A 16,779-nucleotide genomic window follows, 5' to 3' on the forward strand; every position below is an offset into this window, starting at 1 on the left:
TGGATTGACTAAGAAACGAAGACATACGGAAACAACTAAAACAAGAAATAACAATAATAGACAAAATCCAAGAATGAAGACTGCGATGGTTTGGCCATGTGACGAATGGAACAGAAAGACTACCATCTAAAGCCCTGAATATGAAAAATAAAAGGTAAGATAAAAGATCCAAAGGACAGCCCAGAATTAGATGGATAGACAAAATAAAAGAGGATCTGAAAACCAAATCACAACAAGCAACACCAAACTGGACAGAATTGTTCGAACTCTGCAGGGACAGACAGAAGTGGAAGAGTTCATTCGGCCTCATCATCATCCACATAGATGATGGAAGAGAGAAGAATATATTTTTTCTAAAAATGTCTCATACATTTGGGGCATATCTTATCGCCCGAAAAATACGGTACACAATCTTATTCTATGTACACACAAATACACTTGATGTACTTTCTTGCTTGGAAATACCACATATATAAGTGCTTACAATTCTTGTTCAGCAATACTTTTTACGTGAATCTTTTGTCCACATGAAAGTGCCCCTTTTGTTCTTTGTTTCTGCCAGCTCATCCTTGATTACGTGCCAATTTTCTTCTTTGTTTGAGTCATCAATTATTCTATGCCCTTTGGGACCCTGAATATGGCAGTAATGTGCAGCTCTTTCCTAGTGAGACGTCCCGATGATTGACACTATACTTCTCGTGGTGGCAGACCCAGATAAGAGAAGATTGGGAAACCTAACACAAAGTCCTTCTCAACATTTTGCCTTATAAATGCTTGGACTTCTGATGTATGCATGCACACATGATTTGAAACTTCCATATATGGTCATGTATTGACATCCAAACATGATGGCATACTTCACGCCTCTTTTGAAACTGCCATTATATGGACATGGGTTAACAGTGTCACATAATGACGTCATGTGGCACATTATCGTCCAACTCGTTATTACAAATACAAGATTATAACATACAAAATTTGACATTTCTTTAAGCACAATCTCCTAGAAAAACGTAAAACCGAACATGATAAGCTACTTATCATGAGAGATTTTACACTAGCTGTTCAATAAAAATAAGCAACTACAGCTAAGGTGGGTGAAAGGATATCAGAAATGGAAAAAGTTAACATAGAGTGGTGAATCCTAGTTACTGTTATTTCATGGAGGGAATAGATATGATTTAGGAATTTTATCTAAATCATGAACTAGGCTAAATAAATTTAGTTTATTATTATAGGTATGATTTCTGGGAAAATTCCCATATCACTCCTGTAAAATAAACTATTATTTTAATGGCTAACATAGACTACTTTCATTTAGGAGTGTCCCTTTTTTACAATGTCATTGGCTCTTTACTCATACCTTAGGGCAGTGTTTCTCAAACTTCAGATATCTGCATACCCTTTCTTAAATTTTCATTATTACTAAGTACCCACTTATCAAATAATAAATAAATAAAGTATATTTCATTGTAAATGTCTATTTTATTTGAATTTATTGTTCATTTAAACAAAAAATATGATTTATTTTTAATAGAACAAAATTTGGAATTCCTCTTCATTTCCCGTCCATGAAAATCCACATTTCAAGTAATTCATATCATACTTACCAAGATTTTTCATCTTCTTCTTCCTAGTTGGTTCTCTAGAGATGTTAGACGACACACCCTTATCAATTTCATTTGATCCAGATGCAATAGCAATGTTTTCTTGTTGCTTACAGCTACTTGTATTTGCTATATTGCTCTCTTTTGTGCATTTGTAAAATCCAATTTTTAACCAATGATTCATACTTAAGAATTTGAAAGCTAAAAAAATTACGTATTTACTCGAATATAACTCCTACATTTTTCCAAAATTAAAGCTAAAAAATTGTGGTGTGAGATATATGCAGAGATTTTCTGAAAGTAAAGTTTTCAGAAAAAAACTGAAAATGGTGTGACTTACCAAGAGGCTCCTACTCGCTATCGTTATTTACAGCATCAAGAACAGTTTCCCATTATCAAAGTCATCTACCTAAATAGCTTCATCTTCTTTCCCATTATTTCAAGCAAAAATTACTAGTAATTTACAAGACTTGAGATACGTAAAGCAGCTATGAAGAGGTGCATATGATTGGTGTGGTATTAACAAAAGATTATGCGAACCAAACACAAATTAGCATTTCAACACTTGAGTTGAAATGCTAATTCTCTTCAACCGAATTCCATAATATCTGAAACACATTCACTATATATTTCTTAGTTTTAACACGTTCACGACAGGGTGGTGTCAAGCAAAACCACATGTTGCCGGTTGCAACATATGGTTTTGCTTGAGTCTATACAGCAGTTTCTGTTGGAGAGGAGATGTGATTCATTAGTTAGTGCCGTTTTTATCCCAGTTGTCTCTAATTGCACTATTTGTTGAGAAATATAATGATTCTATGCATAGCTGAAAATTGCCACGTACCCCCCCCCCAGAAGACATTCGCATACCACACTTTGAGAAACACTGTCTTAGGGAATTACCGAAGTGTTATAAAACTAATATATGAAGAATAATATACAAGGAAAATTTGGAATACCTTTTTGGGTGTTGTTTTCTGTCTCTTTATCCTGGCAATATGCATTCATCTGCTGTTAAAGTAAGGGGGTTTGGGGAAAGTGGGGGTAAAGTAATGTGGGGGAATTATTTGAAAAAAAAAACCAGATTTTTTATATGTATAATATTATTATTAAGAATGGATAGAGAGTATTTAGAGGGGGTGAGTGAAGGAGCTGAAGATAGAATTTTATTGGTGGGGAAGAGGAGGGATTGATGAGAAAAAGTCAGGGGAGTGAGTTACAGGGTGCGAGCTGTTTCGACAGTACATCATCTTTGGAACTCGTTCCCCACATTACTTTACCCCCACTTTCCCAAAACCCCCTTCCTTCAACAGCTTAACAGCAGATGAATACATATCACCGGGATAAGAAGACAGAAAACAACATCCAAAAAGGTATGTCCGAATTTTCCTCCTATATAATTCTTCATATATTAGTTTTATAACACTTCAGTAATGCCCTAAGATATGAGTAAAGAGCCAATGACATTGTAAAAAAAGGGGCACTCCTAAACGAAAGTAGGCTATATTAGCCATTAAAATAATAATAGTTTTCATTATTTCTAGATGCATGTGTTCTCCACTAACTATCAAGATGAGTAATAATGTGCTCAAGCCACATTATTTACTCATCATAATTAGTCATAACAATGCAAAGTGAAGGTTGTGGATTATGGACCGGAGATATTTTTTGACTAGAACTGCTTAGGCTCCATGATACTAGTAAAACCTGGTTTCAAATTCCATTTAGATAGGTGCAGTGTAACTATGCATTGTTGAAAACCAAGTGCACACACACACACATTCATATTGACCATTTATACTGCATGCAACACACACTTCCATAGGATAATGTATCATATCACAGGAATCATGCACCTCGTGACATGGTACATTATGTGTTCGGTGACATACTGTATCATCAGAGATACATGTTTTGAAATAGGTATGGAAATATGATAGTAACTTTAACTTAATGAACTGATTCCTCCAGTCAATGGATCTCAATCCCACTGAGCTTATTTGGGATGCGGTGAGATAAGAAGTTTGACAGACATTTACCACTACCACATTTCTTGAACCTCAGGATTTCACCATTATCTACTTACAGCAATAAACCTGTTCAGCATTTCTGAAACCTTATAGATTCCATGTCTCGACATACTAATACTGTTCTAAAAGTCTATGGTGAGCCATCATGCTAGTGGGTGAATTTCTCCAATATGTTGGCCCCCCCACACCAAACATAAGTGTTCTGTGGTGGTGGTGGGGGGGATCACTTTATACTTAGAGAAAGAATGATAACACTTCTCAATTATCCTTTGTGTGCAGTAATGATACATTACATTTTTTTGAGATTTCAAACTAAATATATGACATATACAGTATAGTGAAAAAAAAAAGTATTGAATAACTACGATATACGTTATGGAGTAAATGGGTGTTGAAGTTCAGTACTTTTTTTTTTTTTTTTTTTGCCATACCGTATAACAAAGTAATATAAAATGAATCAACGGCAGACAAGTAGCTTCTATGGTGCTGGCATGTATAATTACAATAAGAAACAAAATGAACAGACCTCATATTATCCCATGTATAACAGTATACCATGAAGAGTGTTCATTTTTTTAACCTTGTTTTAAAAGAAATATCTTAATAACAAAAAAAACTAAACTCACCCAGTACTCCTATTTCTGATTATTTTAGCATGATAGAGGTTTTCTCCTACCAGAGTAAATGCATGCTTCAAGAAGGTTTCATCCATATACTGATCAAGCTAAAAGCATTAACTATAATGAGTTTTTAAAAAACATTGTATTCCAGCAATTGACAAAATGTAAACAGCCATAATGGCACCCTGAAATAGATAAATACCTTAATTATCCAAAGTATTTATCAAAATACATCCATAATAGAAAAAATTGAGTATATTAACTAAAAAAAAAAAATACCGTTATGGATGTCAAGACATTATGCTAGACTCCGATATGCAATTATTCTCAAGTGCATTTCGCAACATAATTTATTACTGATACTTTGCATGTCCATTAATAAACCCACTATATCATATGTGATCAGGAAATCTAGCATATGAAATCATTACTAAACTTTATTACCAGTGAAATCACTTCAGTTTTGATTCAAACTGGATTATTTTTAAGAGAAATATGAAATAAAATCATAGGCAAAAGAATGCCAACCAAATCACTGACAGTAATGATTTGAGGATGAATTTAAGGCTACCAAAAACACCCTGCCCACCACAACAGTAATATTTCATATTAGTTTCTTACATGCAAGTCTGTCTTCATTTCTCAGACTGCAGCAGTTAGAAATGCACTTTTTAAATATCAATTCCACATACAAGAAACAGAAGAAAGTGTAGCACATTAGTTTCATGTAGGCTGTGGGTGAGGATTGTGAAAGAAGGAACCTACTGATATTTTTCTTGAAAACCTGGAGATTGTAGTTATTAGGAAGCATTTCATGAGGAAGGCCATTCCACAGAACAGAGGCAGATGAAATTAAAAAAAAAAAAAAAAAAAAGGAAAGGAACAGGAGAAGCAAGTTCAATGCATTTGCAATTGGACTGAAAAGGGATATTGGACAGCTGCTGTTTATGTTTAAACAATCCCAGTGGAAAGCAATGGAACAATTTTGTGTTAATTTGAAAAAAACCTCTTGTGGCAGAAGTATCTCTTAAACAACAATGGATGCTAATATGGCAGAATTTTCATGGAGCAGTGTTAAGGAAGTACCTAGAGAAAAGACATGAGGCTAAAAGAGAATCTGTGAAATGATGGTTGAATGGGGGGGTGGGGTCAGTGAGGAAAGAATTATCTATCAGCCCAACTGCTCTCTTCTGCACAGCATCAAAAATTTTTATGGAGAGGTTTTAGAGCCAGAATCCCAAACATGTGAATTGCACTCTAAAGATGGATGAAAATATGGCATTTGCACATAGTAACTACATAGATGAAAAGTAGCTTCTGAATTGGAAAGAGAACATCTAGCATCATGCTGAATTTCTTCAGGTACCATACCATTGCTTATCTACAATTCAAATAATTATTTGCGAGTATCAGTGAAAAATTCAATATGGAGATGCATTTTATATTGCATAATGATTCATCATTATGCAATATAAAAAGGAAATATTTCAACTCATAAAAACAAAATTTTCCCACCATGAATGTGCTGCAATTTTAAACCATTTTATGCATTTTAGAACTATTCAAGGAAAATTTTATATTCCTCTGAATGCTTTTAAAACATGGGATATCCTACAATATTTTTCCATTGTTTCTGCATGAGAATGATGCTTTAAATTTTTTTCCCTAAGGCATTCCCATTTCCATCTTCAGTTGCTAAAGTCCTTATAATTGTAAAGATGAAATCCTTTGATAATACTTTGTTCTTTTGATATTATGAACTTACAAATGTTTTGAAAACCTAAAATCTCACAGTATATTGTAAGATATCTATCTTAAAATTTAGATATCCCACAAATTAAAAATAATTTCCAAGTTTTTAAAGACTGTTCTCCTTAATTGCTGATGACAACTACGAGTTATCTCGTCGTTGGCAGTCAGCATTTTTTTAAAAAAAAATTTAAAAAAATAGAAAATATGCATAAAGTCAGCCCTTGACTTATGGTGTACTCAATAACATATTCACCAAATACCATCTCAATGACACATGGAGCAGGGTGTGTTGCTACTATCTTATAATTACATACCTTTATCTTATAATTTGTGCACTGTATTATTTCACTATAAACAAAGAGTTTTTTTCACTTAGAAAAAATAACAAAACAGATGTACGCATTTTAGCATTCAAGTGTCTTAAATGTTACATATCCTTTATGGTTCATATAGCGATTTCTGACTTACAACAACATCATCGGAACAGAACTCCATCGTAAGTTGAGGATCTGGATCATCACATAGTGACATATGTTAAGATATCATCCAATATGTGCAATAAATGCAAGGGAGGAGAGGGAGATATTCCAAACATATTTCCAGAGTTCCTACTGTGCTAAGGCTTAAACTGGTGACCTTCCCAAGTTTTTTAAACCATTTTATGCAAGTTTCAAGATAAGTGCTTGTTTTGCATGTCTTCTTTTAGCTTGCGCAGAGTGTTCTACAAATATAAGTGTGAACTTCTTTCTTTTAGTGGTGCACGGTAATCAGCATTTATTTCAGAAATTATGGACTTTACAACTGTGCTATAGATAACCCTTTTTATTTTCCCGTTTCCATCTTCATATTAAGATCATCATCTGGAGCATATACAAATATACAGGACAAGCTGAGTTACATTACATACAGTAAGCTAGAGAAACAATGATTTGATCACAGGTTATTCTACTGGCATGACCTCTAGTGAAAAAAAAAAGAAGTGTGAACTATACTGATAGTAGGAAACATAAGAAACTGAGCACGCACACACAAAAACATGCAGCACTTGCACTGAGTATATAGCACTTCAGGTGTTTTTTGTGTTTTTTTAATATAATAATTAAAATAATTTATTACAAACAACTAAAAAAAAATTAAATTCATTAACTTGATAAACAGCTGTTATTTTGCACAGAATAGTTCTTTCCATTTTCGTATGATAAATTTAAAACTGATTAAGCTGTAAGGTCGCTCTTGTCTGGTAGGAGAAAACATTGTCAGAGTTCAAATGAAACAATTACAATTATTAATAAACTACATGGAATCGCATCACATATTATATACATGCAAAGCATTATGGAAAGGAAAATGAATATCAAAAGGGTTTTCAGCTTAATGGATGAGAAAAGAAACTGAAGCAAGTGAAGGATATTAAAAAAAACTTACGAAAAAGATCTTGGCATTTCATTCTTGTAAGACATTCTATGGACACTTCCATCTGTGTTCCGTCTGCAAAATGGCATATAAAAATGAAATGTCAGGATCTTTCCAGTAAGTTTTGCTTACATTCCATGTCTCCTTAAAAAAAAAAAAAAAAAAAAAAAAAAAAACCTGCTGATATCAAGAAACATTATGATAAGAAAATCAGTAAACAGTAGTCATGGCTATATGACTGTGTTGCTTAATTATAGATATATCATCTCATTTCCTGATATATAATTTCAAGGGGATATAAAGAATATCATGACAGTACTACATGATTACTTCTTATCTTAGTACTATCTATATATTAAAATGGGGCTGAACATTTAACAGTCAGTTTGCTATTCTGGCTCATTTCACATCTCATGATACTACACAATTTTTATATATATACATATATATTTCTCCTACATATGAAAGGCAGAAGAGCCTATAGCGAACAGATGCCCTGTGTGGGCAGGGTCAAGAATAGAGTAATCTGTTAAGATAGAGTTAAGTTTTCATTGTTATCTTCCAGTCAATAATATTTTTTTTTTTTACATTAATCTGTTATTTTTCAGGTCTCCTCAGCTGTAACATTTTAGTATTCTAAAGCAGTGCTTCCCAAACTTCTGGATGTCAGGGCCCCCTTTGCAAAAATTAAAATATTTCACGGCCACCTCGAAAAAAATCATAATAGAGATATATTATTATTATATTTATATTCAATACAAAACATACACAGCGAATATTGCAAAAATCAAATGCATATATTACATTTTTTGCTTCTTACCGTTTGGTTCTGAAGACGATACGGTCTGTTCTGGTAAAATATGAAATACTGTCTTTTTTTTTTTTAGTCTGTTTCTGCTTCTTCTGATAGTTCGCGGGATTTTTTATTTTTATTTTTTATCAACCACTTATCCACCTCAGGGTTAAATTTTTTAACGTAGAATAGATAAAATAATATCACCACTTACCAATACTGGCACACCACAGACTGATAACATGAAATTAGTGAATATTACCTGAATACGGGAATCCCCAGACCAGGAACATTTTTCACTTTTGTGACTTTTCTCCTTTTACGGTAATTAAGCCTAACACGAAACAGACAGCAAAGGCAGTCTGTTTATTAAAACGTGCATATGATTGGTGCGGTATTAACAAAAGATCGCGCAACCGAAAGATAAAAGCATAGCTGACAATTGAGTTGAAATGCTAACTCTCTTCAACCGAATTCCATATGTGAAACTGCCATAACATTTAATATATATATATATATTACTTAGTTTTAACACTTTTACGAATTTTAACACGTTCGGTTGAATTTTATTGCTGCCTTGGGAAATCGAACTCACATACATCTAATTAATAACAATAGTTTTTAGTTAGATAACTATGTTTGCCCATGCAACATATGGTTTTGTTTCAGTCTATACAGCATAGTTTCTGTATGAGGGTATATAATAGATTTAGTTTAATCCTTTATCCCAGTGAGAGCAAACAAAGTTTGCGCCTGAAAATATCTTCAGGACTAAATATAGTGTTGTACTATCTTATCCAGTAAGTAGTGCAACACCAAGGCAACTCGTGGCAAAGGTGGAGCAAGCTACCAGGCACTTCTAACCCAGTATCTCCCATAATGCAAAACACATTTCCTATGTGGATATGTATACTGTTATGCATTAAAGGGATTGGCCATCTACCCAGACTAGTTTCGACCTTTATTGAGGTCTCTTCAGTGGGAGCCAGGCCCAGAGCTGGAGATACCAGGCAGAAGCAGTAGCAAGTCATCTGTGCCTATGGGAGTTGCCAAAAGGTTCATCACCTTTTTTAAAAATTACTCTGGATTTGGAGAAAGATGTTGAAAATTTATTTATCACTAGGTTAGACTATATAATAGATTTAGTTTAATCCTTTATCCCAGTGAGAGCAAACAAAGTTTGCGCCTGAAAATATCTTCAGGACTAAATATAGTGTTGTACTATCTTATCCAGTAAGTAGTGCAACACCAAGGCAACTCGTGGCAAAGGTGGAGCAAGCTACCAGGCACTTCTAACCCAGTATCTCCCATAATGCAAAACACATTTCCTATGTGGATATGTATACTGTTATGCATTAAAGGGATTGGCCATCTACCCAGACTAGTTTCGACCTTTATTGAGGTCTCTTCAGTGGGAGCCAGGCCCAGAGCTGGAGATACCAGGCAGAAGCAGTAGCAAGTCATCTGTGCCTGGTGTTGCACTACTTACTGGATAAGATAGTACAACACTATATTTAGTCCTGAAGATATTTTCAGGTGCAAACTTTGTTTGCTCTCACTGGGATAAAGGATTAAACTAAATCTATTATATAGTCTAACCTAGTGATAAATAAATTTTCAACATCTTTCTCCAAATCCAGAGTAATTTTTAAAAAAGGTGATAAACCTTTTGGCAACTCCCATAGGCACAGATGACTTGCTACTGCTTCTGCCTGGTATCTCCAGCTCTGGGCCTGGCTCCCACTGAAGAGACCTCAATAAAGGTCGAAACTAGTCTGGGTAGATGGCCAATCCCTTTAATGCATAACAGTATACATATCCACATAGGAAATGTGTTTTGCATTATGGGAGATACTGGGTTAGAAGTGCCTGGTAGCTTGCTCCACCTTTGCCACGAGTTGCCTTGGTGTTGCACTACTTACTGGATAAGATAGTACAACACTATATTTAGTCCTGAAGATATTTTCAGGCGCAAACTTTGTTTGCTCTCACTGGGATAAAGGATTAAACTAAATCTATTATATAGTCTAACCTAGTGATAAATAAATTTTCAACATCTGTATGAGGGGACATGTGATTCATTAATTAGTGTGTTTTTATCCCAGTTGTCTCTAATTGCACTATTTGTTGAGAAATATATTACACAGACTCCTCATACCTTATTTACTGGCATAATAAAAGTACTTATTTTTATTGCCTCTGCAGTATAGTGGCTCTTAGGGAGGGCGTGTTGTTTACCACTGCAAGCGAGTTACTATATCCCCACATGAACTTGTTTAAGCTTTTTTTCATGTGTGAAGTATATGCGAAACTTTTATTGGTAACAGAAAACTAGCTTCGGATGACAGTGATAATATAAAATGAGTTTTGATATGTATATAAAGTCAATATCAACAGTCCCTGATTACGAACGCATTATGAAAGGGACAGAAAGATTTGGAACTTCCCTGGAGAACATTTGAAGTAAATACAATTAACCACTGCTTTGAAATGAAACATATGAATAAGCAATATTTACTAATATTCATTAAGCGCCGAAATACGCAGGAAGCAAAGTTTGTGAACCAACACCAATGTGTGAATTTTTCCATTAAAATATAAAAAATAACAAAAAAGAAATAACAAAAGTTAAATACGTTTCTTTTAAAATAAAAAAAAATATACTTAGTCTTAAAACATTTTAAATTTGTTTTCATTATTTCACGGCCCCCCTCAACAAAACCTACGGCCCCAAGGGGGCCACAGCCCACAGTTTGAGAAGTGCTGTTCTAAAGCACTGCTTACAGAACCACTCCACCTAGACCTACCCAATTTATCTTTTTTTCTGCAATCAAACAGCTGTGTTGTAAATTTTCCTTTTCCTTAAATTAATACTGATCACATATTCTTAAATGAAAATAATGTCAAGTTCCTTTCTAATACCATTTTTAATATGATTCTGTCATTCGTGAAAACTTAATTCCAGTAATTTTTTCTCCTGATCATTTTTCTAATCATCTTTCTGGTTCAAAAGTTAAAGAGATAGAACACTTGTCTTACATAGAGCTGGTCAGGTATTATCCTACTGAATTAAAATGTATTCAGCTGGCCCCCACTATCTCAGCTTTACTTATTTTATTAATTATTTCCATATCTAATCTGCCATCTTCACTAAAAAATTGTGCCTAAATAGTGAAATGTTTTATTTCCACAGACTTGCCATTGAGAATACAGTCACTATTTTCAATATTTAGCGTGTTTTCAGAGTTTGTCTTTTCACTACCGATTTTCATAGCACACGTGTTATTACAATTATTCAATTTAGTTAAAGATTCCTAAAGACTTGTACTAAATTTATTCAGGAGAATTACATTATCTACATAAAGCAAAGAAAAGTTTCATATCTCCGATTCTGCTAATGTTAAATGCCACATCCCTTCATAATGTAATTCATATACATGATGAATAATGAGGGGGATAGAATTCCTGATTTAATTCGAACCATTTTCTTGTACATCTTTCATTTTTAATTCTGACTTGCAACTGGTGGTTGGTGTAGATCAGGGGTTCCCAGCCCTATGCCCGCGGGCACATTGGCACCCGTCGACCAATTTGTGTGTCCTCGCTGCTGTTCAACTGTGTGCCGTATAGTTTGAAATAATCATGCAACAATTCATGGCATGCTATATGACGCATGTATTAATGACACATGACGAGCATTAAATGCATACAAGGTAAAGTAGACTGGCATTCGAAGTTGTTCATTCCAGTTTAAAAACTGGAATATCATCATATTCTCCTAATTTTGAAGCACTGGCCAATGAAATGCAATGCCAAAGATCACACTAACTTACATATATATATATATATATATATTTCAAAAAATAGATTTAATGACTCCAAGACCGAGATAACATATAAAGATTTTAATGATAAATACTACTAGTTTCGGCATATAGCAGCCTTCTTCAGGTATTTATAAAGGAAAGGAATAAAATAAAGAACAACGCATAGAAGAGCATAAGAGAGACATCTCATACAAAAGAACTCATGCAACTGCTTTATCCAGTCATGTTCTTTTTTCAAATAATCCTAATGATGACCAACAAAGCCACTCTGTATGCTGGAATAGATCAGAAAATATTTTTCGCTGTGAAGATGAGTTTGAAAGAAAAATCGTAGAATCACGGGAAATCCTACTGAACCCGGTCCACTTAAATAATAATTTAAGTTATAACATCCCAGATAGCCATGCTGCAGTTATTCAATATTGGCGTTCACGTGAACTTGCACGCACAATTGCAACAAACAATGGCACGCCAGTTGGAACAACTTGAAAAATACAACGTTTTTATGTATCGATTATGTGAGGCAATTTGTACCTGTAATTTCCAGTTTGTTTATTTAAATAATTCAATGTTTATTAGTATTCCTTTCCTTTATAAATACCTGAAGAAGGCTGCTATATGCTGAAACTAGTAGTATTTATCATTAAAATCTTTATATGTTATCTCGGTCTTGGAGTCATTAAATCTATTTTTTGAAATGTATAACAACCGAGTAAAAACTAATCGCCACATATATATATATATATATATATATAATTTTTATATAATGTAAACTTTTAAGTAATAAAACATTTGATTATAATGTAAACGTTGTATGCATTCATTAAACAAACGAATTCAAAAAATTTGCTTGAAAAAATAGATGGTGCCCGTCGCCCTATCGGTATTTTAGAATGTGCTCTAGGAAACAAAAAGGTTGGGAACCCCTAGTGTAGATGATGAAGGTAGCTGCAGTTGGTGGATTGGTAGAGACAGAGTTGTAAAGTAGGTGCCCTCCTTCAATGAGTCTTTGGGCTCCCTGGAGGTGTTACACAATATTAATCATAATTAATTTTGCTGGCCTGGTTGGCCAAGTTAGCCACTCTCCAGCCAAAAGGCTGCAGGTTCGAATCCCACCATGGGCTTGGATATTTGTGGTTATCTGTGAGAATACTAGTGGCGATGATGGCTAATAGATGATCATGTAGATCAGTGGTTCTCAAACTTTTTACCTCTGAACCCCTACCTGACAAGAGAAAACACTGTCAGTCCCCCCACCGGTTTTATTTATCAAAATAGAAGTCATACTAAGTTTGACATTTTATTCAGTTTATTTTGTGTTTTCTACATACTATTTAACAGTTTTTGACACAAAATAATTAAAGGATCACAATAGTAGGACCACAATAAAAATTAGTCTTAACCCTTGCAATTAACCAAAATATGTATTAAAATGAAACAATATTAACTAACAAGTATTGAAATGAATCATTATTTAACAAACAGGTATTTAAGGTTTCTTACATTTAGCAATTCTATGAGAAACCTGATAAGAGGCTAAAAGGACCTTGGAAGTGTCAAATTTGTAGTTTTAGCAAAGTTCTGTTGGGTGGACTTCAAGCCACTAAGCTTTCTAACAAAAAAATCTTTTGGTTTATTTGTAAACTCAGGATGTTTGGTTTTAGAATGTCTCTTTAATTTGTTAGGTTTCATACTATCTGCAGCTAAAATACTTAAACAGATTACACATTGCGGACGTTCTTCATCATTGATAACAGTTTTCGTAAAGCCTAGTGATAAATAGTTATCATACCTTCTTGTTTTCACACTCCGAGTAGCTTCTTTCCCACCACTAGTTGAAGGAGCACTGGTATCTTCATTTCTATCACTATTCAGGAAATGCTTCATGATCAATTGTTCATAATCAAGTCAACTTAATCAGCACAATTGCACTGAAACAAGTGCCAATGAGATGTCATTAAGTCGCTGCACGTATATAGTGCTGCCTGGAAGAGGATGCGGCCGCTGCCGAACTATCAACACTGCCTCTGGCACACGCATTTTATAAGTGCGAGTGAAGAAAATAATTATTAGTTATTTTGAAATTCATGATAATTAAAACCTGTATCATCAAAAGTTTTTCTTTCTGTATTTGTTGTTATTTTTAAAACTGATTTAGGAACAGTTTTAATTTTTATCTGTTGGAAAGTATATCGTGCACCCTGTGGGGCATGTCCCCCCCCCTAGGTATTACACCCCACAGTTTGAGAACCACTGGTGTAGATGATGATGGTAGTTGTGGTTTGTTGTTGTCAGTGGAATGAGTGGTGGAGACAGAGTTGTAGAGTAGGTGACCTCCCTCAATGAGTCTTTGGGCTTCCTGGAGGTGTCACATAATAATAATATCTGAAGCATAGGTCATATTGTGCTATTTACAAATAATTATGTTTTGAAAACCTTTTCTTTTGACATCTCTTCTGATGCCTCTTCCAGGTGTGCAAAAGTTAAAAACAGATCTTTATTATAACTTTCACAATATCTTGACTGTTTTAACCACGTCACCGTCAATATGGATAAAATGCATCACTCCTCTACACCACTTCGTATCCATCATATATTTCAATGTAAAATCAATGTTATTACAATTTTAAAATAGACTTTGCATCCATGGTAACCTGAACGTATATATATATATACGTCTTGGCCAGTTGGGTGGTTAAAGCAAAAATCTGGTTGGTTGGTTGGTTGATTTATGGTTTACTAGTGCAAGTACAGGAACTTGTCTGTGATGCAATTAGCTTTGATCTTATAAAAGTACATCTAAAGTCTTATTTCCCTTAATAGCATTGTGGCTGACAATCCAGCACAGTCAAAGTATAATAGTTGTAAAACCTCACAAAGCACTGGATGCAGATTATACACAGAGGAGGAGATAGCCTGTAAAGAACTCGATGAATCTGTATAAATTACACAACTTTTTGTTGCAGTTTTCTTTTAAATGCACAAATGTAAGCTGAATGGCAGGCAACTATACATAATTACTGCAATCAAGTGAGATCTGGTTGGAGAGATAGTAATGTCAGCAAACAGCTGACAGACGTCTCAAATCTTGAACCATCAGTATAGATGGGCAAGAAATCAGAGTGGGCTGCTCTGTGTGCATTCAACAATTGCAGGCAGACAGATGGAGTATGAGACTTCTGTAGTTGACAAAGTGATAACTTGCAGGAGGGAATGCAAACCTGCCATGAAAAATTACGGTTATATTTGGTACAGGTAGTACTGTCAACATTCATGTCAACAGCTTACATAATCTTTTAAACACACATACCAAAAGGACATGTGGCAGTATGATGTGTATGATATTGGGCTTCCCAACAGAGAGAAAAGAGACTCGTCTACATAGGAAGCTGTGGAAGATACTTTATTTTTGAGCATAGTTAAGAGATAACTGTTTCCATCTAAGTGACTGAGCCAGTTCATTTGCTTCAACTTTGAATAGGCAATGCATGAAAGGCATCAGTAGCTATCTATATACCCTGATAAAGGATGGGATCCAACCATCTGATGGTTAGATCCATATGATTCTGCAAGGCAGAACCTTTTCTCTGTTGATGAATGTGTGCAAGAAATGTAAAATTTTCTGTCAAAACTGAGTCCAAAGAACTTGGCTTCTGTTGCAACTAGAATAACAGTTTGTTGTGTTAGATCCTGAATGGAGAGCTTTACAAGTAAATTCTTTATTCAGGATTTAATATGATAAATACTACTAATTAAGGAGATATATGCACATTAGCTAATAATTACGAAGTATTATTTTATGTTATGTAATAATGTGTAGTCCATGCGTGCCATATAGTGAGAGTTATTCCTGCATAACTGAAATGAGAAGCAGAGAATTTTGTATCAATATAGTAAGAATTGTGTAAGGGAATTGTTAAGTCATTTGTAATTCACATTAAGCTGTCGAGTATATTACAAAATTCTGAGAAAAATTATAAGTAGTAATCCAGAATACTCGTGTATAACCTGTACGAGTCGAGCGTAGCGATGGAGGCTATACCTACGCGGAAAATGACGTCAGAACGGCTACCTGGAATAATTTAACCTAACAGATTAGGGAGAGTGTAGGATCTCCCAAGGGGCATGAACGATGGGGTTTGTGGGTGAAAACCACATTGAATAGAGGGCGCCCAAAAAGGGTGAATAAAAAAAGGAAAGCGCCATTTTACAGGGCCTTTTCCTTTTCGGTTCCTAGATTCGAGTTTTAGGAGGTTTGTCAGGGGATTTGCGAGAGAGCGGTGGATCGACTACGGTCATGACGGATTCTTTTCTTGAGAATGCTTGAAGATTTTCAAGTGGAGCTGATCGCAATATGACGGCCTATGCAGAATCGAGCCTTAGCAGAATGTCCCATTGAAGAGTTTCCTGTTGAGCAGTAGACAGCACGCCACAGTTGGAAACGATTAAAAGAAAAGCGTAGTGCATCACCAGACACAAAGTTAGCCGATGAATATACAGTAAGGTAATCCAGATCTACATGAGATGCCGGCATGAAATCTGAAAGGATCCGGTAATGTAAAGATTTTCATTCTACGTTAAAAATTGCTTAGAAGAATAAGAAATTTGTGTATACTGTAAACTAAAGGACAACTTCTAAGGAGAACTTTTAAGTGAGAAATTGATTGAATTAATTAAGACCCTGTGAAACAAAAAAGAATTGTTGATAGGCAGTATTCTGATTGAGAATGGCAGGGC

At 34.6% G+C, this 16,779-nt stretch overlaps 1 protein-coding gene across 3 annotated transcripts in view; it reads right to left on the minus strand.

Moving 5' to 3' along the window:
- Secp43 (tRNA Selenocysteine associated protein) overlaps positions 1–16,779 on the minus strand; it is a 267,297-nt gene that overhangs the window by 206,515 nt on the left and 44,003 nt on the right. For all 3 annotated transcript variants that reach the window (XM_090409764.1, XM_090409762.1, XM_090409763.1), the window contains exon 3: positions 4,264–4,361. In XM_090409764.1, the coding sequence (XP_090265890.1) occupies positions 4,264–4,361 (98 nt within the window). The remainder of the gene's footprint in view (positions 1–4,263; positions 4,362–16,779) is intronic.

Source organism: Typopeltis vanoorti, chromosome 20 (genome assembly GCF_054136105.1).
Source record: "Typopeltis vanoorti isolate ZY-2024b chromosome 20, IOZ_Tvanoo_1.0, whole genome shotgun sequence".
NCBI classification, from domain to species: Eukaryota; Metazoa; Arthropoda; class Arachnida; order Uropygi; family Thelyphonidae; genus Typopeltis; species Typopeltis vanoorti.